This window comes from Myiozetetes cayanensis, unplaced genomic scaffold, assembly GCF_022539395.1.
Source record: "Myiozetetes cayanensis isolate MyiCay16 unplaced genomic scaffold, myiCay2020 scf2-11, whole genome shotgun sequence".
Classification (NCBI taxonomy): domain Eukaryota; kingdom Metazoa; phylum Chordata; class Aves; order Passeriformes; family Tyrannidae; genus Myiozetetes; species Myiozetetes cayanensis.
This window is the reverse complement of record NW_026087411.1, coordinates 38,974,072-39,000,387: the sequence shown is the minus strand read 5'-3', so window position 1 is coordinate 39,000,387 and position 26,316 is coordinate 38,974,072. Positions and strand designations below refer to the sequence as shown.

General features: G+C 39.0%; 1 protein-coding gene across 1 annotated transcript in view; it reads right to left on the bottom strand.

Moving 5' to 3' along the window:
• NID1 (nidogen 1) overlaps window positions 1-19,979 on the bottom strand; it is a 43,966-nt gene extending 23,987 nt beyond the window's left edge. The window contains exons 1-10 of the mRNA XM_050316252.1: window positions 19,782-19,979; window positions 12,974-13,273; window positions 11,636-11,865; window positions 10,581-11,008; window positions 9,496-9,645; window positions 8,027-8,278; window positions 6,718-6,918; window positions 4,703-4,948; window positions 3,712-3,855; window positions 2,400-2,528 (exon numbers count right to left, since the gene is read on the bottom strand). Of these exons, the coding sequence (XP_050172209.1) occupies window positions 2,400-2,528; window positions 3,712-3,855; window positions 4,703-4,948; window positions 6,718-6,918; window positions 8,027-8,278; window positions 9,496-9,645; window positions 10,581-11,008; window positions 11,636-11,865; window positions 12,974-13,273; window positions 19,782-19,979 (2,278 nt within the window). The remainder of the gene's footprint in view (window positions 1-2,399; window positions 2,529-3,711; window positions 3,856-4,702; window positions 4,949-6,717; window positions 6,919-8,026; window positions 8,279-9,495; window positions 9,646-10,580; window positions 11,009-11,635; window positions 11,866-12,973; window positions 13,274-19,781) is intronic.
• Between the last annotated feature and the right edge of the window lie 6,337 nt (window positions 19,980-26,316).

Below are 26,316 nucleotides of genomic sequence, written 5' to 3'. Positions count from 1 at the left end.
ACTAACCTACCACTGACCCAGGGCTGCCGTCACTTGGCAGTAGATAGGAGCTGTGACTCACTCAATAGGAGATAAACAAATTTGTCAACTACTGGAGAGATGTTTGACCAACAGTGCAAGCTGGGACCAGACCTGTTACTTTTCATAACTTTCTCATGTTGACAGCAGTACTCTGAGGGCATTGCACTGCTTTACACACAAATTATTTTAGGAAATCACTGGAGCTCTGCCTGTGCTTACCTGTTACATCAGTGAACAGGAAAGGAAACAAAGGAAATCACGGTACTTAAAATAGGAAGAGGCAAAATACTACAAAAATTTTGGTCCCAGAAATAAAACATCTAGTGCGTGTATTTAGGAACAGACTTCCAGCTGCTGTAATAGAGAATCCACTGAGGCTCTCTTTACACAGTTCTTACAAGGAGTTGACAGGGCACCAAGACAAGACTCCACAATGCTCCTTTCATCACAGTACACAGATGGAAACTACCACAGTATCAGCAAGGAAATAACAAAAATCTGCCATCAGAGCCAGATCTGAAAACAGTAATTTTTTTCCATTTCTCTGGAGGAAATGACAATGTTATTAGAATCAATCTCTTTCTGTTTGATGAGGTAAATTTTAGATTACAAAAGGAAATTATAAAATAATCTATTAAGAGTTGCATTATAATTGCACTGCAGTTGGAGCACAGAGGAAGTCCTCAATCCTCCTATTTCTCATCCTACAAATAGGAGAACAGGATTTTTTTACAACTCTCTTCTAAAGCTATCCAGTGAGTCACACAGCTGGTATGAAGAAAAATGCCAGTTCCAAAAAAGCTGAGTCAGAGCTGGTATCCCAGAGCAGCCTGCAAAAGCATGGAGGGTTGCTGTTGCCCCTCCTGGGGTTCAAGTTGTCTGTGGGTTATAAAACCCTCCACTGTGAAAAGGAGAACAAGATTACCATGACATTTATTTTCAATCTGTTGCAAAACTAGAGTTTATCTTCCCTCTCTTCAGTCTTACAAATGCAGTTTGGTTCTGGTTGAAGGAAGAGATCAAACTGAAATCCTTTGAGCCGGGCAAGGAATTACTTAGTGCTTGCTAAAAGTGGGAAATGAACTTCATGGGAAAGTGGTATAGTGAATTTAGTGAGGTCATGACTAGAGGGAATAATGTTCCCTTTCAGGTCTAAATCACAAAAGTGCAGTGGTGGACATAAGGGAAAGAACAAAGCTGCGCTTCCACATCTCACCCTGTCCCTTCCAGTGGCCTGGTAGAAGCAGTTTTTTCTGACTGTTCTACAACAAAGGGAGACTTAAGGTGCACTGCGACTTCAGGAGTAGACTAATTGTAATCCCATCTGAAGTAGAGAAATTTGGCTTGTGATGGAGTGTAATACACAGCATACAAAGCCACAAACTTCAGGGAAGTAAAGCAACTGTCTGCTATAAGATAAAGGCTCCTCAGTCTTAGCTGAAGAACAGTCTTGGCTATAATGAGGAAAGATATGGATGCATGAACTGATCAAAGGGTAACTAAGCTTTTACCACAAAGCAGTCACAACAGAAGCAAACAATCCTTAGCTGTTATCACTCATTTCCAAAAGAAACAGGAACCGGTCCAACTATACTGGAAGAGTACATAAGGGTTTGTCAGTACAGAATTACTGTCAGGTTGCAAAGACAAATATTCTAACAAAACAAAAACAAATCCAATCTCTATCCCATCCTGACAGTTGCAGCTCTAGAAGTAAAGCCATTAACTATTTTATCTGACATTATTCCTCTTCTGTCAGCCATTTGTAGGTTCCTTTTTCCAAAAGGAATCTTTAGAGCTTGAGTGAGGAACAGGGCAAACAGAAAAAAGATCTCTCTTGTTAGGGTAACCTTAGTCTAGCAAATACATATTGACTCAGGCTTCCTTCAGAAATGAAGTTTTAAAATTAGATAAAAATAATTCAGCAGCAGCTACTGAATTTGAGGTCTTAATGTTCACTAAAATGAGCCACATTTTCTCCAACTCTCAAGGATTTTAACAGTGGAGTGATTTGTGGTTACAATTTCTTTTCAGCATGGTTAACCATTGCTTTGGAATAAGCCTGCAACAGCCAAGACACACTGATTTAGACCTGTGCACCATCTTACCCAAGGGATGAACCTGTAACTAAAGTGTAATCTGTTAAATTGAACTCTGGATTAGACATAAGAGAGAAACAAAACACAAAACCCCAAGAAGTCAAAGCACAGCCTTTAGAAAATGCAGAAAAAGCCAGTAATCAGTAGCTGAAGCACAAACTCCTAAATTCAGCTCACTTTAGAAGTCAGTGCAGATCGTGAAGCACTGTTTGTGTCCCTGTGAGATTAATCACAGCCCAAAAGCCCGTGGTCAACGCTTTCAAGAAATGCGAAACTCACCAACGCAAGTCCGCCCATCTGCTGCAAACCGATATCCTTGGACACACTCACAACGGTAGGTTCCTGGTTGGTTATTGCAGTCTGCATTGCTGCCACATAGACCTGGTTGCTCCAAGCACTCATCAATATCTAGGATATATGAGGATTTTGGTTATGACAAAGAGGCATTTAATCTGGATGCCAGAAAAACAGAAACTTGGAACTGTTGATTAATAGCAGTCTTATAATTTCAGCCACATCTTGCCTAGACCGTAGCTCTTAAGAGACATTAGGAACCTGAAAATAAGTTTTCAGGTAACTGCATCCTCATCTAATTGGCACCAAAAAGAAAAAAAGCAAACCAGAAGAGGCTTTATAATGAAGTAATAAGGGGATGTCACAGGAAGTTGTAGAGGGAAGAAGAGCCACTGGGGAAAAAAATGCAGCCTAGAAGGTGATCAGCAGCAGTGATGACTGCTGGGGGAGAATGAACTTTATGAAAGACTTCCCCTTTCACTATGCATATACATCTCTAATCTATTGCTGCTCAACTCACAGCACCAGAGGACCAGAAGGGACAATGTGGTGCTGTTGTTTTCATTTGCAAGTTGATTTAAAAGTTGAAGAGGGAGAAGAGTCATGTTTTGGTATTTGTTTTGATTTTTTGTTTTTTTTTTGCTTTGGGGTTTTGTTTGTTTGTGGGTTTTGTTGTTGTTATTGTTGTTTGGGGTTTTTTTAATCAAAAAAACCCAAAACTTGGTTAGCTAATAGGGATGATACGTATTTCATTAACACACACTTTCACCTCTTGAAAACAAGTATTTGTGTTGTGATTTGATTACAAAGCAAAACCCAAATACATTATGAACTCATAGCTGGAAAATATAATCTTCTTGAACAGAAAGGATTTTCAAAGTAGATCAAGAAAAAGATTATTTCAATGAATTGCACATATCTGTGCTCTGCCCACTCATGCATATGCCATTTTTCATCTCCCTCCATAACTTTTAACCTAGTTGATTCGTTTTAACCGGAACATGTATTACAGTAAATTTCTCACAGCTAAGTTCCCACATGTTTTATAAAAAGGCAGACTGGGTAGGAAAGATGCTTTGCAAGCTAGCAAAACACCCTTCAAGACAGTCCAACTTGCCTAATTTGATTATTGAGATACCTCAGCTAGCCCAGCAACCCTCTAACCTATTCTTCTCAAAACCAGCCTCTCAGGACAGTTCATTTTGCTGAAATGGCTAGTTCTGAGGATCAGTGCACCCCAAGGAAAACAAATTCCACATTAGCTTTCACTTTGCAACAAATTAAAGTTTTTTGGTACCATAACAAACATTTCCATCTCCACGGAAGCCAATTGAACATTCACAGAAGAAACGATTTCCAGTTCCTGGACGACACACAGCGTTGGTGTCACAGTTATGAGTGCCAGTGTAGCAAGGATTCCGGTTAATATCAGCAGAACCATCTGACAAGAGAGATCATATTTAGCCTTGATGACTATCCAAGAAACAGCATTCATTTAAGTCCCAGAAGAAGCTTGCATATAGTACATATTAGACAAGGAAAGAAAATATTTTTTGCACCAAAAAGAAAGAAAAGGCACAAAAAACTCTCTAAAAGAAAGACTGACAAAAGTAGTTAATCTTCTAGTCATTGACAGTATACTCAAAACACAATTCTTAACAGCTTGGTTTATTCATTTTAATTAGTAGAACTTTATTTTGTATCAAATGAAAGTGAGCACAGCTTTTTCTTATACTCATCTGGTGTACATTTTCAAATTGTTTTTTTGCTTTTTATCTGATTTTAGTGCAAACTTGGACAGCTCATCCAAAAAAAGAAAAAAAATACACTTCATAGGCTGCCTATAATACAAAGATAAAATGCCATGTTTCAAGATAAGTTATAGAAACACACCCATGGTGAATCTTAGTTCCCTCTTTTACCCTTTTCTCTGATAATACAAAAAATTCAGTAATAGAGGAACTACAAAATTAGGTAAAGATAAACAATATACTCAAGTTATCTGAGTGGCAACAGATTCAAGGTAGTATGTTGAGAGTATTTCAAGGAATTAGACACAAACCCCACTGAATTTCAAGAAGAGATAATCACTCAAATACTCTTTCTCAAGTAAAAATACAAACTTGTGACAGTCTCAGTTCTCTTCTTAATTGATGGATCTGAACTTCCACTGACTAAGGCAATGAATTAATTTAACTCATTAATACCCTAGCTAAGGCAGGCTAGAAAAACGTGGATGCCTGTTCTTAATGACTTGCAAAAGAGAAAAAATTTCAGTTCATACATACCACTGATTGGGCCAATGGAATTACTCATAGCGTATCGCAGAATCTGCTCGTCTCTGTTGTACAGGACAAACACACTGTCCACTGAGAGCTGCTGAGTAGCAGAAGCAGAATGGTGAGAGTCATCGTGAATGCATTCATCAAATGAGATGGTCTGTCGCCACTGATAGGCACCCGTGTACGTGGAAGCAACTCCATCCCTTTCTGGCTCTGTCACTGTGTACTCCCTCGTGGATGATGAAGTGATCACTACAACATGACAGCAAACACACTGATCAGAACAGAGATCAAAAGTACCCTGCCAAATGTTATCTGCAAAATTGGGATGCAGTCTGTGTAGTGTAAACAGGACATTTCAAAGGCAAGAAGCAATGAAAACAGACATATTTCCATGAAGAGGAATACACTTGACTACACTTACTCTATTCTCAGGTGTCACAGCATTACTAAATAGAGTAATTTGATTTATTTTGACATATTTTAAAAATTTAACTTTATTTTGTGGTTTCCAAGTAATGAAAGGAAAATTCAAGCTCAGCAAACTCAGAGGTTCCTTTCAGTCAATTTATAACGGATCTACAAGCTAGAGGACAAGAGCCATCAGCACTAAACTACAGCTACTTTTTGTTCATTGTAGGCTATTAGCTCTGGATTTTAACAGAGTCCTGAAGGAGCTGCCTGTCTGAGAGCTCTTACATTCTTCACAACGGTTTTCTATGCTGTGAAAAATCGTGACGAAAGCTCTTCAAAGAAGGTCTCATGGATCCTCCCACCAACAGGAAAGTCCTCAGAACATCATTGTTTGGATATCAGAAAACACCTATACCAATCCATTTCCAACAACTGGCAAAAGATGGATTTCTGCTAAGTAACAGACTGTTAGATAGGCCATAGGACAACAGAATAGCAGCTGTTTGAGTACTAGTAAATCAAATCCAGCCTCCCCCCAGGGCCTCTGATTTTACCTCCATGGGAAGGTAAAAGCATTTCTGCCAAGTAGGCAAGTGTTCTATAGAGCACATGCTGCACAAACAACCTCTCCCAAACTTCACGTTGTTCATCATGAGGCAGAAGCTTCCTACTGCTTCCACTTTCTCCTCCTCTCAGTCCATAACAACAGGCGAAGCACAAGAGGGGTTCATCACCGGCTACCAAAGCCAGACGTTAGTGAATATAAGGCAGCTAAAAATGGTGTAGTTGCATCATTGCTATCTCTACCAACCAAAAGTGAACCCCTGGAACAAAGTGCAGTCTCTCCAGTATTCGTGTGCATATGGGTGCACCTCTTTACTTCTCTTCGACAGCTGGGCTAGCTGACCAGCAGCAACACTCCAACCTCACTTTCTTTATTTCTATATTGAAACAATCAATTTTTTCCCAGAAGAGGAAAGCAAAAGAAGGGAGATTGCCCTGTAAATAGTGAATGAAGAATGGCTCTCAGGAAATCTAGAACCTGTGATAAAGGAAGCGAGAGAGAGGAGAGAAACTGATAAGGGAATTAAGAGGTTCCTAGTTTTCTAGTCAGTTTTTAAAAGTCAGCTCAAATAATACTGATAAACGCTTGCAAAAGTTGTTGCAATGACACATACCGGTAAATAATTGGTGTACACAGTCAGACAACAAGGTTCACTTAATGACATTACCACAGAAAAATATACACCAGTACAGCTCCTACTAAAGTTCTCTGGATCTACAAAAAAACTTTGCAAATTATACGCTGCCATCAACAGTGTAAAAACCAGGCCAACAAAAAGGGAAATTGACAGTGTTTTGCAAACATCAGTTAAGGGAAATTTAAATTTTTTTTCAATAAAAAATTCAAAATATTTGCGTTGTCCCACTCAAAATCCACCCTCTTTTGGGAGCTGTTCCTAAGAAGCAAAAAGCAACTTTCCATAAATCAAAGGGTCCTAAATACACTTGCTAAAATGGGAATAAAATAATGGTTTTTGGATTGTCTTAGTCCCTGCTTTAAGAAACACGCACTTTCTTATCATTTTATTCTTTGGGAACCTTACCAGAACTAGAAGTGTGATAGAGTTCAGTGTATGGTTCTATATGAACTGATGCACCAGATGGGATCTCAGGTATTCTGCCCTCCATTTCTGTGCTAATGGTAAGGTGACCATGCTCATCGATACCACTGAATTTCTGCTTTACAACCAGCTTCTCATTGTTGCCAAGAAAAGTTACTTCTGTTTGCCGTGTAAACTCACCACCTAAAGAAAGAGCATTAGTTAAACCACTTAATAGTTGTTTCCGAATCCTTCTGTTTAAAATATTGCTTTTAGTAGATAAATACAAATTACTATTTTCTGCAAGCTTTGATATGGTCCAATTGCTAATATACCATGTTTCTAATGAACTAACTTTCAGAGATATACTGATAATATCCTTGGATACTATCTTTAACAATGAACATGATAAATTGCAAACAAGCCTAAGGAAGCAGGGTTTTTTTAATTAAAAAAAAAAAAAAAAAAAGTTCTGACCAAGCTAATAACAGTAGGCCTTATCCTACTATTTAAAAGGGCAGTTTAGAGAAAATTTCCATTAGGAGTACAGAAAGTTTAAAAAAAAAAAAAAGAAATTAAAAGTCCAGTACATCTGTTTCCAAATCAAAATCAAGTGAAATGTATGGCGTAAATTCCAGAACAAACTTCCAAAATGCCAAAGCCAAGAAAACCCCAAAACAGAGAGTTGTGTTCAAGTAAATTCATATTACAGGGCTGTAAAGGATAAAATTTTAAAAAGAAACATGTTTTCCTAGAACAGACTGCAACTACAGCACAGCTGCACAGCTTTGGCCTCACACCCTTATGCAAAGCTTCAATTGTGAACAGAGGTTTCCCTCAAATTCAGTGAGTCGTTTGCATGTCATGCAGCAGTTGCTTTTGTTACGAATTTCAGACCCTCATGAGGCCAGATTTTCACTTCTCTTCTGCTCCATTGCTGCCATTACTAAATTAAGATGCTAGACTTCTTGAAGATATAGAGGCAGCTTTTTTTTCAGTAGCTCTGTACATTCTAGTAACAAACAAACAAAAAAATCAGGTGCTTTCAGTAATCTCTTTCTTGAGCAGGAACTGGCCAAGCCAATCTTCTTTCTAACCCACTTGCATGCTTATACACTGACAGTAAATTAAAAAATCCAGTATTTATATATTGTAAACACAAAAATGGTGAGAAGTTTGATTACAAAGAATCAATTTGTAGCTCAGAATATATGTAGTTTTGCCATGTATTGTTCTAAATACGCATTTCTTTTCTATCAAGACACAGAAGAGCATAGCACAGTTTTGAACGTTGTGTTAATTTAGAAGTTACCAGTAGTGCTGAATCCATTTTTGTATCCTTGCTGTTCCACTGCAAACATCCATCCTATGATACCTCCAATAGAGGCAAGAGGTAGCAAAGAATACCCCAGGGTCTCTGGGATTGTGCTGATAGCAGTGTAGGCACGCCCTTGGTTCATCACAACATAGGAGTGGAGATCAGTGTTCTCAAATGTAATTGGAACAGGATTATTTCCTACAAAGATTCTTCCTTTGACCTTCCCATTGACTCTCTGAGGAGAACCTGGCAAATCAATACAATGCATCAGAACAAAGTGACAATTCCCTCATACTCTCCAAGAAACATGTTCAGAGCACTCTCTACGTTCAAAGGTATTAGTGTTAAAATAAAGAACAAACAATTACAGAATTAAAACAAGAAATTGCCATGTATTTACTGGTTTATGTACATATGTGCATGTTTGTTGACATTATACAGATGCCTAAATAGCCAAAGTTGCCTAAAGAGATGCCCTTTATCCTCATTAACAGTTTTGTCTTCACGGATAACTCTGTAATGCTGTTACAGTATATCTGACAGTAAGTGGCACACAAACTTCTTTTGAAGATCACACTTTATATCAATAAACACCAAATGTAAATTTGTTCATTCCCTATTAGAAGGCTGACACCACTAGGTGTTAGAGTAATAGACCTCTATTCCAACCTATTGCATTTTTTGACTCTAAACTATTGACCTTTCTGAAGACTGTTGGTGTTATAACTATTTTGTATTGCTAGTTTTCTCCTGTATATAATTCCTACATGGAAGTTCAAATTCCATTATCATCAGATCCTTTTCTTTCTACAGAAAATACAATTTTATCAACTGAAAGCCAAGTACTAGGTTTTGCTTTCCTGGCTTATAAAACACCAAGTCTACAGTCAGCTATTTGAGTTGTTGAAATGCATCTATACTCTGAGTCAAATCACTGTGAGGATTACAAGTGTATACATAAGAAATTCCTTTGTGGATTTTACACGGGAACAAAGTTTAAATGGGTATTTAACAAAAATCTTGCAGATCAGCCCTTTAGTAAAGCAGCTTAAGAGTCAGACAAAGAGGAGCCATGCTCTTTAGTTCAATGATCAAAGTTAATTTGTTCATCCCCTTGAACCATCCATTTCTAGAGGGAGTACCATATCAGATTATAACACAGTGAAACTTCATGACTAATTCTATCAAATACCACCTAATGTTATGCTATCTTCCAAATTATGTCACTTATGGAAGAGTTTATTTTTCCTAGAAAGTCGTGTTAAAATGCATAAAGCATATAATTGACCACTTAAAATAATTTGTTTCATTCAAAAAAGTGCAGCACTTTGGAAAGTACTGCTCACTGCTTAAAATACCATTTAAAATATCTCAGTGATAAATCTTTCAAAAATTTTTAGTATTTAAACCAGCTCACATCATTCAGGATTGCCATATGTAATTGCTACTTTCAAAGAGTTTACCTTCTGCTACACATTGTCTGCCATTTCCTTTGTAACCAGCAATACAACTGCAACAAAATCCGTTGGGATAATCCTTGCAGATAGCGTGAACAGAGCACTGGTGACGATTGTTAGCACAGGTCTGTTGGACATCCGTGTGGTAGCGAAACACTGTAGAAAACAAGACCAGACACTTATGCTTCATGTAATTACTGTATCATTCACATCTCCCTGGTCTAGTTTAAAAGCATCTCTGAACTCACTTGATTAGCTTTTTCATTTTCTCTCTAAGGAAAGCAAATTATTGCAATCGATTTTGGCTAACCTTGCAATATGCAAGTAACAGTCTATTATTTTGCAGAAAACATCAGGACTTCAGCTGCTTAATTTTTTAATTAGAAAACAGTTTAATTCTATTGACTTCAGTGGTTTAAACTTCTTGCCAAAACTAAACACCATAATTTTAACCTGCTCTTGTTTCCAAACCAAATCAAAAAGGAGACTTTCCCAACCTTAGAAAAAACCACATCAATACAGTATCCAGGATGGTGCAGCAACCAATGCACCCTGTAATCCTAACTGGTTTACCCTACTATTTCATGGAGATAGCAATTCTCACACCTGCTTCAAGAAACATCTGGCCAGTCCGTCACACTACTCTGACATTTCTACAAACACTTTATCAAAACTTAAAATTGCTAATTCCACCCGCATAAGACTGAAAGCCATGAAATGCTAGACAACAAATTTTACAGCAGTTTCTATTCCCAACCTTTATTAAGTCACTTGTATTCAGTAGCATATCTAAGAAAGGTCTGTGAGCTTGATTAAGAAACTAGTTTATTTGACTGGCAAGATCTGAATCAGACAACATCCAAGTTGACTACCTTGATGAATAACAAACTTATGAAATGTGTCCAGATTTTCAGATATGAAAACAGTGAGAAGGAAACAGATAATTTCTTTAGCAATTCAATTTTTGCCACATCTGGTTTTTTTGTTGTTAGTTTTTTTGTTCATTTGCTTTTAGTTTGGGGATTTTTTGTTTATTGGTTGGTTTTGTGTATTTTTGGTGGTAGGAGCTAAGCTGTACAAAAAGCCCTTACCTATTCCAGTTTCATCAAATTCTTCCACATCTATGACTTGAGGTTGCTGTGGGGGGAACCGCTGGACCTGAAACTGGCGAGGTGGAGCTTTTGCTGTTGGGAAATCTTGAGGACTGTAAAAAGACTCAGTTGAAGGTGTTCCTGTTACATCATGGTATGGAGTCAGAAAGTCTTCTGCAGTTAACTGAGGAACGCTGTACGTAATATGGTGCTGATCTTCTTCGGTGCTGTCTGTACTACTTGTGATATACTGCTGTGTTATTTCAGTGGAGCCGTAGTCTGACATAAATGGTTTAGAAGTCATCTCCTGGTCTTCTTCATCAGGGTCTAGGCTCTCCAAAACATTGCTGATCTTGGCAGGCACAATGCTGTCAGATGAGCTACCAATCTCAAACACCCAGACACCTTGCTTCCCAGCATTGCTGCTCCTGTCAAGAGAAGCATATGCCAAATCAAAACAATCAAGCAAAGGTTGTGGGGTATTTCTAGCCTACACAAGATGTTCTCCTTCACTGAGGAGCGTCAGGACAAAACTGTTGAATTATCTTATCTATGTACTTATCTACAGGTACAGTGTATTCAGCTGTGAAACACCCCTGACAGTTCAGGTAGCATTTTATTCTCCATACCCAGAGCTCTGAGAATGTCTAGATTTCTTGTCTCCAAAGTAATGGGAACAGAAGGAGATATTTTGGCCACAAATATCTTGCTGCCACTTACTAGAACTTTCTAACTCAATCCCTTTCCTTCTTGTTCACTCCTTCTTTCAAAAAAAGGGTTGCCTAGGATACACCATAAAGAATTGAAGTCTAAGTGGTACAATTTGTAGAACAACTGAGTACACAGCAATTCCTAACACTGACAACGGAACTGTGGATCTTTGAAAAATTATACCAAAGTACTCATATTCCTCAAGAGGGTGAATGTTTATCAGTGGCAGACTTTGTGATTTCTCATGCAATGGCTAAGGGCATCTTCTTAGTTCTCAGTAATTCATGCTACAATTAAGAAAACCATGGAACTCTTTAGGAGTTTAAACAAGGAAAAAAGCATACTTGTACAGGTTTCTAATGCTGTCTTCATCATTAGCAATGACATTGTAGGATCCTGGCTTTTCCCAAAAGTAGTAGTTTGTAGAGGCTTGACTAAAGCCAACCATAGCAGGAATATTTTCATCGCCATTTTTGGAGTATGTGCTATAGAACTGCAAACCATCTTCTGGATAAAGGAAAATAGCATAGGAACTGGAGTCAGAAGAGGCTAAAACAGCCTGGAATGTGTTTCTCTGTGGAAAAAAAACATTAACACTCATTTACTCATGTAAAAATAGTCGTGAGAGACAACAGAATAATACTTTTCCTTTTTTTAAACACAAAATCAACATTAGAATTTCCATCATACATAATGTATCATGTACTTCCTAAGAAAAGTCAACATTACACAGGTTTATATTTTGCTAAGGCAGTTTCAGCTTTAGCATTCATAAACATGAAAGAGAAAACATTATTAAAGTTAAATCTGTAGAAAATAGTCAGAGAGGCTGCCCAAAACACAACAATTATAAGTTCTACAGAATATTTAAAGTAAAGTTCAAGTTTCATATTCCTTCAAGCCTTTACCCATAGGAACATTCCTGCTTACTGTAGGAACCATTAAGACAGTACCTCAGACACCAGTATTCATTGCTACCTGAGTGCAAAACTGTTATTATGAACACAATACTTGTGTCGAGTTAGGCAAAAGAATTTATTGTTGACATAAAAAGATTTTAAGTTGTAGTAATGTTTTCAAGTTGATACACTGTGAGCAAGCCAATCAGCTGGGATAATTACGGTGTACAAAATTACATATCCATGCAGGATAGTACCCAAATGGTTTAAAAAGGGGGAAATGCTTGGTGAGTAATAATAATAAAAAACCTCTAACTGTTTTTTCATTCAATCCTAGCTACAAAACACGAGATTTTTGTGAATTCAACATCATCTGTTTAAAATGGTCTTCAGTTCCTACTAGTCCACATACTTATCAGATTTTATGTAGTCTGACATCAAATGACTGGAGTCTGTTGAAAAAGGCAAGCCAGTAGGATTATATTGCAAGGAGGGAGGGCAGGTTATTCTACTATTTCAGTTATTACCATATCACACTCAATATTCAAAGAGTTGTCAGGGAATACAAAGACATCAGCTATGTATCAAAAATTTTCTTTTTAATTAATAAAATATTGTAAAAAAGAAAATCAAGTAAAAATTCTGGAAACTCCTATTTTGCTACAGCCTTTTCAACAATAAAATACGTTCTTAACTCTGCGGTATTCATTTAAACACAAAGCAATTCAAGCCCTCAAAATAGTAAGTTACAGAGTTACACTTAAAGCTCTGAGTAAAACTCACCTTTTCTTCCAAAGCATGATCTTCTCCTGGTGCCTGGTAAGGACCCACAAGCTTCCAGGTAGCAATAACAACACTGCTGGGATCAAAAGCAGTCTCAGGAAAACCTCTTTTGATGTAGTCTGATGCAAGTTGCAAGACATCCGACGATGAATCTTCTCTGTAATACACATTTCCACGCCCATCTGTTGTGTCCAAGTCAGCCATAAAAGGAGCAATAGCCCCAAAACTCACTGGGAATTGACCAAGATATTCTTCTTCACCTGAAGGTTCATTCACTGCAATAATCCCATTAGTGGTAACCTAATAAAGAGATGAAAATTGTAACACAGATATTGTTCATATAGCTGTCTCCTATACATAGGTGCTCTAGATCACAGTATTTTCATCGCATTTCAAAAAGAAATTGAGTCAAAAATCAGGTTTGTATTTGAAAAGTAACTGGGTTTTCCAAGTTGTTTGGTTTTTTTATTTTTTTTTATCCCATGTCAGGAGTCCTGATATTTAAGTTCCCTAAAACCAGATGTCTACTTTATGGATAGACCAACCTTTTTTTCCCTAGATAAAGATTTTAGCTATTTAAATTTCAGACACTTCTTGCCTCTTCTAACAAAGATATATCTACTCACTCACCATTGCTTCAGAAGCCGATAAAACCTCTGAGCAAAGAACTAATCTACACGTTCCATGCTTAAATATTGTAATAGTTTGGGTGAAAGTCTTTTGGGAAGAGGTACAGATTTCTCTTTGCCTCGCCAGGACTGCTTTAATTTTCACTTCACTACAAACATCCTCCTAGGAACTTTACTACTGTGAGAGGCTGACAAGAAGTTGCTGCTCATGCTTAAGACATGCTGTGAGCACAGCTCTTATTCCAGAGGCTATGGAGGCAGAATTTCCACAGCAGGCCCTACAAATTCTCTTACAGCTGAGTGCTCTGACACAGTTCAGTGGAAAACTGGGTCTATTATTTGAAAGAAGAAAAGAAAGCGTTAACATGTATAAGTGAAACTATCAGTTTGAAAATGCATACAGAGTGGCTCAGTGAGATTTAACTGGTCAGTGAGACAATGACTCAGAGTCAAGCATCTCTGACTAAAACTGAAGCAAACACATACATACAGTAGGTGCTAGGGCACGTCCAGGTGTGACAGCCAAACTCCGCTGGCAAACCAGAGCTGGCTCTCACACATAAGCAGCGAGTAAGACTACAGGTGTCAGGCCTTGGGGTGGTGTACAAACTGCTCTAACACAGCTTTGTGTCCCAGGCCTTTCTTCCAGATATGTGTGGCACTGCATGAATCAGACACATACAAACTTATTTCCAGGTCTTGAACTGCATAACAGGACACATCCGACTACCTGCAAGCAGCCAGGCACTCACTCTAGAGCTGCTACCACATAGAGAGGGGACTTAGAAAGGAAAAGAGGTCCCAAAACTGTCACTACAAGCTGTGAAACTAAAGCTGCAATCTCCTGCATATTGATCTTACTCACAGGAATTCCTGTGAGTTCAAAGAGAACAAACTGCTGCTGGCTGCTGTGGATCACACAGTCAAGATGTACTCAACTTTATGCAGTCTTTACAGATGCTTAGAAGTGCGTCAGAATGGCCACTGTGACTCAGACTGCAAGGCCATCTAACCCAGTAGTCCGTCCCCAGTTGTAGCTGCCAGCTTACAGATTAAGCAAAACAAGAAGACATGCACGTACTTCTCTGACCAGCCTCCAACCACATTCACCTCGAGAGATTCCCTGTGGTTTGACTGTTTATTCATCCTCTGTGGACCTCTTCACAAATTTGTTAAGTCTTCCCTTCAACACATGCAAACTTTATGCATCCACAAAATCCCTGGAAAAGGAGCTCCACGAATCTGTGACTCAAACCCTGAGGTCTCTCCAACTCTTAGTTGTTTTCGGTCTGGCTTCCAGCTTCATTTGATGACCCCTAGTTTTTGTACTGGGACATACAAAAATCCTATCCAGTCTCTCCCACTACATCATTTCTCCTCCAGAATGAAGACCCCAGTCTATCCATGCACTCCCTGTATAAGAGCTGTTCTCAGTCTCTGATCACTCTCATCGTCTCCAAATCTTTCTTCCCCTTTTTCCACTACATAAATTTGGAAACAAGGAGGCTGCTAAGAGGCCACATATATTCTTCACAGAGAAATTGTGGGCTGTGCAAGCCCATCAAGGATACAGCCTTGGCAAGTGTCTTGGTAACATCCTTTAAAATCTGGACCACCATTACTACAGCTGCATACAGCAAATCAGGAGAAGTCTAGTATGAGAACTCAGGATACCAATCATCCCTTCATATACAAAACACACCTATACCTTGAACACTCCTTTGGCTACTCAGGGGGTCAGAGCATGCCCCTTGCCACGGGCTGGTAGTCAGTCAGCTTGGCATATAACTGGATAATGGTTAGCACAAAACTATTAGCTAAACTTAGCAAATAGTTCCCACAGTATATCAGAATTTACTTTAAAAGTGGTTTGACACATGTTGACTGTATTGTCTGAAGATGTATAATTTCAGTAGCAGTTACAGTGTAAAATATTAAAAAAAGTTAAGATCATGTAAAAACTGGCAAGTTGGCTTTACGTATGAACCGTATATCTAAGATATATAAGCAGTAAATAATCTGCACAAGCCCAATGGAAAAGGAGATCATGTTAGAAAGGGGTAGAAAAAGCTGAGTATTGTGATAATTTTTTCTCTAATCATTTATGACTTAAAAATGGCCACAGATCCTAAGGTGAATTATGAATTTTAGGAATACAGAACTAAAAAGACACCATGGGTTACCTCAGTATAGACCCTGCAATTACAGTCATCCATGCAACAGAAGTCTAGTCCAGAAAGGTTTCCAGAACTCCTGTAACATCTGTACTCTAGAAAATGCCTCATATTCCTACAAAGCAAAGCTAAAACATGACCTGAAAATGAAAACCCACCAAATGTACTATACCGCTGGAAGACAGTATGGAGGATGGGGGGCATTATGGTCTGTTTGCTAAGACCTTTAGCAAGGAGATGCACTCCATCTTTAAAGTAATGAATTTAGAGCCAATTAAAAGGGTTTTCCTTCCTTGTCCTTGCTTACACATTTTGTACACAAGCAGCCCTACTCCCACTCTAAATCCTCTTGTGAGAGATGACTGGTGTTTGAAGTATTTTAAACAAATTCCATGCTCTTCATCAGATTTGGTGTGTGCAGACTCTGCGGCTTCATGATCCCCCATTTATGGCAGAGATTAAAATAACATTAAGAGAAAATACAATCAGGACCAGTTAATACCACAGAGTAAAGCAGAAACCAGAAGAAACAGCCCTCCTCTTTTCACCTATTAGGGACATGCTTCTGACTATTCTTTTCCTATTTTTCTAACTTTAATGCAAAAAGTAATTTTATTAAGGAGATGCAAAGTGCCAAACCCATTTTTTTGTAGTTTATAAACAAGATAATTCACTTTTAAATGTTAAGGGAATGTTTGGTTGCGTGTACTCTATCATCCAGAAAGCACTTGCAAGCCATTAAATGAAAATAAATATACAAACTGCTCACTTTGTGCAGTGATTTTTAGTGTAGAGAAAGAACACTTATTAATAATAAAAAAACATTTTTAGCTTTAACAATATATTTATATTGACAAAGATGGCGAATAGTATAATTTAACTTCACCCTGTTTCTTTTAAATTCACACAGAGAGGTTAAAGTGCAAATCACAAAACACAGAGAAGTAATTCAGAGTATACACTGGGTTTCATCAGAGCATCATTCCTGTCAAAAGGGAAAGGGGAAGAAAAAAGGCCTGAGGTGGGCGTTGTCTAAAGACCAGCGTTACAGTATATCCTTCCTTTTAGGGTATAACACTATTTAACTTGACAGGAACTAACATAGATGTATTTTTAGCATGTTAAACTTCTGGATTACACACATAGTTAACATACATTTGGGGTTTGTAGCAGAACAAATCACACACACACACTATTATAGGTCCACCCAGAAAACCAAATGAGAAGAAGGAAGTGCAAATTAATGAAGCACTTTTATTAAGAGAAAAAGTGTATCTCTGTGTGTACTACAAAAATTCAAGTTTCAAACTAATGAGGCATTTTTTTCCCTTTTCAGTGACTAGACATTTTAAGGACTTGAATGTTTCTGAGTAAGAGATATAAGAAAAATTAAATTTATTTTCACAATGAAGTGACAAATGACTTAAAGCAGCAAAGCTTTCTAATACCAATATAACCAACTATTAATTTAGCAAGTTAATAAAAGTAAGGATTTAAAAATTGAGCCAAGTTTGCCTTAAAGGATCCTGGATTCTTCCCCAAATAAAGGTAATCCCCAATCCTTTTATTTTTCCATATTAATGAGTCTTAGTGTAAACTGAAAAAGCCTTAATAAAAGTGTGTTATTAAAACAAATATGTTTGCTTAGTGATTGGATTCAATGTTATAAATCTTTCATAGGAAAACACCATATTGAAGATTACGGTATGTGAAAGTCTGTTTCCACTTATGAAATAAAAAAGCTCTCTTCTGTCTATGAAAATAGGCTTTGTTGCCAAGGATTTTATGACAAGCTGATATTAAACAATTGTTTCTCAGAACTCCTTGCCTTTTTAGTCATGTATAGATATAACTCAAACAACTCAGTTTCTAGACCGTTGAAAAAAATGGAAAGAGAACCCACAAATTTTTAACTGGTTGAAGGCCAAAAATCAAGTTCTCAAAAATTAAGATAAGCTTACCACGTTATCCTGATGAATCATACAGAAAGAAATATTTAATCACAACACAAAATCTGATCTAGGAACTCCTTTGTGTATTATCACATGTACTACATGTTAATTGTATCAGCTTGATAACATTTACGACCAACTAGCAATACGTTGGTAAATCTAGCTTGCTAAATAACGTCATAGAGTTTAATAAGTACTCATTGCAAATATACATAAAAATGTATGGTGTGAAGGCACCTTTAAAACTGCTCAATACATTTCCTTAACAGGTTTACTTCTCTTTTTCCTACCTGTTCACAGTTTGTACTGTGCTTCTGTTTTGCAGTACTCTGTGTCAGATTCAATACATGATAAAGACCTCTGCATAGTGTGTAGACTGATACTGAAATGCCATTCATTAAAACTGCCCATCCTTAGTATTGAGTAATCACGCTGGCAAAGTCCTAAAAGTGATTCTGAAATAAAATTTATATGACTATTCTTTCAGACAAAAGCTAACTAGAACTATCCCTAGAACTTTCAGGGCGTGGGCAAGTAAAAAGATCACTAAACTTAAGAAACCTGGTGTGGTTAATCCGTTTACTGCTCTTTGAAAACTCTGTCCCCTTACCTGACACATTACCTGTTATCTTTGCTTCTCAGTGGCTGGATATACAGCCCACTATCTTTCAAGTGTATGCCTGTGTTTTAAAAAGTGTATCTTTTACTTAGGTTGGCTAATGAGTGGCCAAACTTAGGGTACAGAAGACAAGACAATGAACTAAGGGTCAAACTGAAGTCTGAACTCCACTTAATACTTTATCTTTACTGCCAGCCTCAGTGAACAACACCCATTTTCCATACATGAATAACTTGAATCCCACAGAAGTTCATATTTCAGGTACAATTGCCAGGATTTATCCAAGTTGGGGCAGTGTGGACAATGAAAAAGAACATAAGTGGCAGAATATAATTCAGTGCAATGCAAGCATGTTCAGTGAAAACCCATAAAACAGGGTCAAGTACATGGGAACTACATCAAACTTTGCATGACTGCAGTCAGAAGGGAACTCTAGTTTCCCAAGTGTCTTCATGTAGATTAGTCCACAGAGCTGCATCTTAGACCCACAGTGCTAAAACACACTGGTATATTTGGACAGGGAGATGGGTTTAATTTATCAGATTAACACACTGAACATACTGCACCTTCCCTACCAAGGTCTTTTAACTGCCAGCCTAGATGAGGCTGCAGGCAAAAAGAGGCAATGATAAAAAATTTAGTACTCCTGCAGTGTTCAGAAGACGTGCTGCCATTTTAAACAGTTTTTATGGCTACTTTTGAGCAGCTCTGCTCCAGACAATCTGTCCAGACAATCTGTTTTCAATCCCACCTTCCAATACTAAACACCCTCCATTAGCTATAAACGTGCACATGCAGCTCTGGGATACAGATTCTGCTATAAAGCACACACACATGGCTGAGATCTGCCTACAGCCCAAAGCCTGCAATTACTCTGGATGTGGATTTCCCCTGCCCAAGAGACTCTTAAGCAATGAACATCCGAGAGCACCCAAGACATTAAGGGGCAGAAAGCACTTTTGATGCTAAGAGGTGCAAGTCTTGGACATGTCAGGCTGCTAGTTAAGACACTCATAGTTTCACTTTTTTGACTTCAGTATGCTGAAACACATAAAACAGACTAGAGTGAGGATGTTTCTTAGCTGAACACACTCCGTGTGTATAAGCACTAGGAGCGGCGTTCATTCTGGTTAATCGATCACATTTGCTTTACCCTCCTACTACCTGTTGAATCGTCTCCCAGTACAGACTGTGAAGAATCGGCAACAGCCACAGCGTGAAAGGGATATTAACAGGACCCTAACACCCAGCTGAACACAGCTGGAACAATTCAGGTCTTTGGACCGACCTCTGACCTCGGCGCTCACACAACCGACATGGAACCTAACAAGTACCACCCCATCCCATCCCATCCCACCCCACCCCAAAGCGCCCCGCGGAGCCCTCAGGAGCCGTCCCGACCCTCCGGCGGCCAAAGGGGGGCCCCTCACTCACGTAGAGGGAGCGGACGGCGGCGCCGTAGAAGCGCAGCGCCGTGCTCAGCTCCAGCGCCGCCGAGCGCTCGTCGTCCCCGCTCTCCAGCGCGGCATCGCCGCGCTCCTCTCCGTGCGGGAGCAGCGCCAGCCGCTCGGCAGGCAGCGCCAGGATGGGCAGCGCCAGCGCCAGCAGCGCACAGCTCGGCGCGGAGCGCATCCCGGCGGCTCCCAGCGGGAAGGGCAGCGCCGTCCCGCCGCTATAAGCGCGGGCAGCGGGGGCGGCCGGGCCAGGCCGGGCGGGCGGGGGCGCCGCGGCCAATGGCGGAGCGGGGCGGGCGGGACCACCGGCCCAGGGGCCCCCTGGCTCGGCCCCTCCGCCCCGGCACCCCTGCGGATCGCTCCCACCGCCCGCAGAGCGGGGCAGAGCCGAGGGGGGCTCAGCCGCACGGATCGCTCCCGGCCCGGGGATGACCCACCGCCTCTGAGCCTGCGGGAGCAGAGCGGGGTCCGCGCCAGCATGGGGGGACCGGCTCTCGGGAGAGTCCTGGGGGCGCTGGGGTAGGGACACTCAACCGCTTTTCGGGATCACAGTGTCGCTTATGGGGTGCGAAGTCGTAAGTCGTAGGCATCTGACAGATGCTTTCAAAGCCACGGCTCTCGGCCAGGACCGGTGGGATTTCTGCGCTAGTTTGGAAAACTCCGACTCAAAGTTACTCTAGCAGCTGTAGTGTCTTGCAGCAGCTGCGCTATCTTCCAGCAGCACGCCAACAGCTAACACACCGAGACCACATACCAAAATCAACGTGAAACAAAAATATGAATCAAGGTGCTTTTTTCCTGGGAAATTCATAAATACACTGGAATGTGTTTCTTAAATTGACACCATCCGTGTCAGAATTTCATTTGGGTATAAAATAAAACTAGAAAACTTACAAATCTGCAAACGAAAAATCACTGGTGATATGAGATACAGACAAAAGTAATACAGCATATATAAATATGTTGTTTCTGACTATACCTTCTTGTTTTCTAGCCTACTCCTGCTCCCTTGGAATGCTCAGAAGCAACTGAAGAATGGCTATATTTCATATATTTTTTCCAAAGCTTCCAGCAGTGTTTAAGGCTTAAGTCTTGGCCAGTAAAGGGTATATTTCCACACAATGTTTACAGCAGAAAATAACCTGAGAGAAGGTATCTGAAATGCTATCCACATGCTTTTTACATGGCTTTGCACTTTTCTTTAAATGTCCGCTCTTTTTGTTGTTGTTATTTTGTTTAGGTTTTTTGTTTGGTTGGGTTTTTTTGGTAAGAAAACATAATTTTGGTATTTGGCAAATTGCAAGAGCACAAGACATTCCAGGGTAGAGCTGTAACCATGCCTGCCTGAAGGAAAGAAACACATCTGTTAAGCTAATCATCATGATCATTAGCAACTATCTACAGCTGACTTTTTTATGTCAGTGAAAACACTCATTGAGACAAGTTGCACGATAGTGTGGGAGGAGGGCAAGTCTTGTCTCCTTGAGTTCTTGCTCTACTTACTGAAGAAAACTCTGAGAGGGTAACATTTTCCTATTAAATCCACATGATTTCCTAGTATTATGCCCAGAATTTGGAGGACAGGACCACTGGGAAGCTAGACACTTAGTGTAGTAGATTTGAAGGCTGAAGAGTTAAATATCTACATCTGCGTGTTTAAAACACGGGGTAGTAGCCATGTTAGAGTAAATCCTTTGTCCATTAGTCAGCATATTAAGATTGTTTAGTCTAAATTTACCTTAAGAGGATTGCAGTGTTTCTGTTGTAGCTGAACAAGTTTACCTTGCATGCAGTTCCCACTGTGAAGAGTAATGAGAATTGTCAGTTCTAAGAGAAAAAAAAAAAATATCCTGTTGTCCTTTCTAGAGTCCTCAGTAATGACCTGAAAAAAAGGATGGAAAAGCATGTTTACATTATGAAGTAGTTAACTGGGAGATGTTAATTGCTAAAAACAACCAGAATGCAAAAGAGTTCAAAAAGATTTAAGCAGGGAAGAAAAGTATTTAGATGCAAACTAGAATATCACAATTGAGAAAGAATACAGCTGGTAAATGCCAAGAACTTCACAATTTCATTGCATCTTAAATCAGATATGACAGCAGTTTACAACACAATAGCATCCCCTGAGCAGCCACTGAGATCCTGTACAACAAATGAGATGGTTTTATTGTGTTACAGGGAGGTAAGTGAGGTTCTAAAGGCATATAATAACACTGTTTTTCCAGAGATTGCTTGTGAGATCAGCGATGTCACAGAAAATTCACCACTTGAAAGAATTCAGACTGAAGCAATAAAAAAAGACCAGACGACCAAAGGAAGCAACATACAAGGAATTGCTAAAGAACTCAACATGTGTACTTGATTAAAAGATAATGGGGAGGAGATTTGATTAAGATCTTGCATCAAAGATATGGAGTGCCTTCAACTCAAATATCTGAAGAGTGCTACCAAACAGATGTAGGAATTATAAGGGTGAATTTGAGGATTACAGATAACTAGGACACTGAAATAACTAAAAGAAACCATGAAACCATGTATCAAGAAATGCTTCCTCACCATGAGCTCTTTTTTCAGATAAGTCATTGACTGGGCATAATGGCAGCAGAATGACAGAAAGCTTTGAGAAGCCAACACTACGTTGATCAAATTATTAAACAAGAAACCTTAAGGAATAATTCTCTATTTAACAATGGAATAAGACAACCCAACAGATTTTTACTTGAGATTTGAAAAAGAAGGTGCAGATATGGAGAAACTTGATCATCTCAAGCTCTTCCCCAGCTTCCATTGACACAGAAAAGGGAGTTAGTGTTCCTTTTGCTGGTATGACTGAAGGAAGGAAAGTAATGCCCTGGGCCCCTCGTGACAATTTTCTGCTGTTCAGTGATGATAAAGCATTTTGTCATGATCATCAAAGGACAGAGTAACCCTGTGGTAATAAACTGGAGAGAACTGGGTATTTGAATAGGACTGAGGTCTGCTGAGAAGGAGCATTTTTCAGAGACACAAGGTCATGGGAATCAGAAAGTCACAGGCAAAAGCAGGGCTCGCAGGAAGATCATGGAGTACACATCATACATTTAAATCACTCTGTCTTGGAACTCAGTGTTCATTATTCATTAGAGTGGAACATGATGAGATTCCTTCTGTAACTCTACATGAGCCAGTATCACTATGGAGGGCACGCAACTCAGCAGCAATCTCAAGAAATATGTATTTTGCAGAAGAACTCTCTACAGAAAGAAACTAATTTTGAGACACTCTTAGGTGCTTTTGAGAAGAGATGCACATGGAACACAATATTCTATCTGAGCATCTGTGCAAGGTACAGAAGATTGTAGAATCCCTTCATTTTCTCTCATGCTGAGATCTTACAGGGCAATGAAAGGACAAGCTTCTTGGAAACTCATATCCTGCTCTGCAGAACCACTGGGCAAGAATGGGATGTGTTAACTCTTGGCCAATGACCTGGTCAGTACAGAAGAGATACACTGCTGTGATATAATGGTGCATAGTAGTAACAGATTACTGCCCTGGAGCAGGGCAAGAAACATGGGGAGAAACAGTCTCTCTTATGCCCTTCCTAGGGCTGGTGCTAGGAGAGACTTTGTATTTCTAGAGCTGCCTTCATCTCTTTCTCTCACTCTCATTATTAGAACTGATAACTATATTAATAGGGGACAGAAAAAATGTCACAGAGGAAATTATGCTTACACAGAGTCATGTACACTTTCCTTCATCCGAGTTTACAACTTAGGAAGAAGTCAATGGAAAATGGAACAGAAAAATATGAACATCACAGAAAATTATTAGATAAAAAAGAAGCCTTACAGTCCTCCCATCTGTCAAATAGCCAGAGCCACATGAAAAACATTACAATTTTAATCTTTTATGTGTATATTTTATTGAAGTATCCTTCCTATATCCTAATGCTTGTTCTCTCTCAAGAGCAGATTGTGTAATCCACTAAGAATTCTAGAACTTTTCTGTAGGAAGAGAGAGTTGTAATAGGGCAAATGGGTATATAATTAGTCTTCTATTTAAATATCCAGCACTGCACTATTACACCTACTCCAAGTCTTACTGTTTTGTTATTATCTAAAAGTTTTAGCTTTGTGCCACAAAAGACTCCAAACAAACAATAAAAAACTAATTCGGACTTTTAAAAAGTACAGGAGGAGGAGGAGACAGGAAGACAAAATGTATGACCATTTTCTCATACACACAAAGACCAGTTACACTATGAAGGAACATTGTTTTTTAAACAATGGGAATGGGATGTGGAAAAGCAATTTGAAAGGGACAGGAAGACAGCTATGGAAAAGGTATCCTTTACCTCCTGTGTACTCCAAGACTAAAGAAATAGTCACTCTGACCCACTGATGATATGTCAGATTTCAGAACAGAGATATTACACACAAGGAAAATATATATTCTTGTAGCCTCGTGGAGAGATGGTGTTGAATGTATCTCATGTTAAACCATCACTTCAGATTGAATGTGCACCCAAACCAAAACATTCCTAAATGTGGTAATCTGTTCTATGTGGAATCCAGACTTTGACTGAGAATTTCAGCTGTAGATGGAACACACAAAAAGATGTCACACTGAGTTCCAACAGCAAAGCTTCTAGATGACGATCAGGAAGAAAAGAAAGGCCAAGCATTAATCTGATACTTGTGGTGGCCAGAAATTCAATAAAAAATGGTTGCAAGAGAAGCTCATCCTCAACTTTTCTATAAACATTCAATAAGGTTAATAAAGTGTGAAACATTGACACAATCTCTCCTGTGACAACCAAGCTGCTATCTCACATCTGCTCCCTGTGTCTGCAGAGCACCCAGCCAGCCTCCCAGAGACTGGCCTTGCCTAGATTCTCTGCCTGCTAGAATAATACATCTTGCAACAATTGTCTTTGAGTAACAGTATATGATTTCTCAGATGACCCTAAATAATCACAACAATTCAGAGAAGACACTTCATCCATTTTCCCCCATGATGATTGAATGATATCTTTTGCAAGGAAAAAGGCTTATATCTGAAACTGACTTCTCTGGAGTGGAATCCATTGCCTAAGCTAGCGAAATTCACTCAGGAGAATCTATCGTTACCTTGAGCGGCTGGGAGTAAAATGGAGAAACTGATTCTCATTGAGGGTAGGTGATGCTGTGATGCAACAAAGACCAACAATCTCAATTACTGTTTTTTACTAAAGGACTGGATAAGAGAAGAAATATTTTAAAAAGATAACATCTATCCTTATTAACTGTATGGACTCAAAATTAGGTTGTAGTTCATCTTTAAATGTAGATATAGTAGTAAAAGCCCTGCAGAGAGGGAGAACAAAGTTCCCTATAATTCCATGCTTGGCCAGATTGAACAGTAGGTATTAATATTTCTTTTAATGAGGTTGATTGTAAATATTTTCACTTTTGGGCAAAGTCTACTAAGAAAGAAAATCCCTCCACCCAAAAAAGAAAATGTAAATGTTTTCTGATCTCTCCTGGTCAACTGTTCAAAGTTAGCTACACTGAAGGCTTTCTTCCTTGAGGAGTCCACTCAGTGCACAATGAAGTTTCCTCTCAGTTACTGAAATTTATTTGTGAGCTTAAGATAATTTTCAAAGTGGGGTGAATGTGTGTGTTCAAAGGCAAAAGTTTGTCTGAGGATGGCTGAATCATGATGTTAGACTCCAAGAACATTGTTAACAGGAAAAATTTTGGAGTGACAAGTCTGCTAATCATTCCACACAAATTTATAGTAAAAACTGGTAGGTATCAACTCAGTGTGTTCATAGTGTGCTTTTTTTTTTTATCTCTTCATAAGTTTTCTAGTACTGTGAGTTGAAATTGTAGCTATGAGGTGCTATAAATATAATAATTTATTCTTAGATTAGACATGCATAAGTTCAAGAACTTACCATACATTTTTCATGTGAAGGCCTAATTTGTATGTTTGGAGATAAATTATGTTGGACACAATTCATGTAGTTGGCTCTAACACATCATACATTTTAATGTTGAAAGAAGATTTTTTTTACCTTTTTTTTTTTACTGTGTAAAGACTGTGAACTTTCCCCTGACTTGAAACAGTCCAGATTTAAAAAAACAAACAAACAAACAAACAAAAAACCCCAACAACCCAGGAGTAATTCCATGTATTACAGCTACTCATTCTTTCTGACCTAAGGACTTATATTGCTGTTCACTTCATTTGGAATTTGCAGACTAACGTAAACAATGGCCTACTCATTCTTCCCAAACACAGTTCAGTGTCTTAGTCTGGGATGTAACAGTACAGTTTTGTCATAGAGCAACAATAAAACATGGGGATCTGCTCTAGGGCAACTCGGCACAGAAACAATCACATTGCCCCCAGGAAAAAGAGGAATTATTTGCAAACGCTAGGATTGATGCAAAAACTTATTCAAGTTATTGAAGTGACAGGGCAAGAGCAAGAAAAGTCTCTTCTACAAGAGATTGCTGAGAACAAACTCTGTATGTAGTCTACACTCC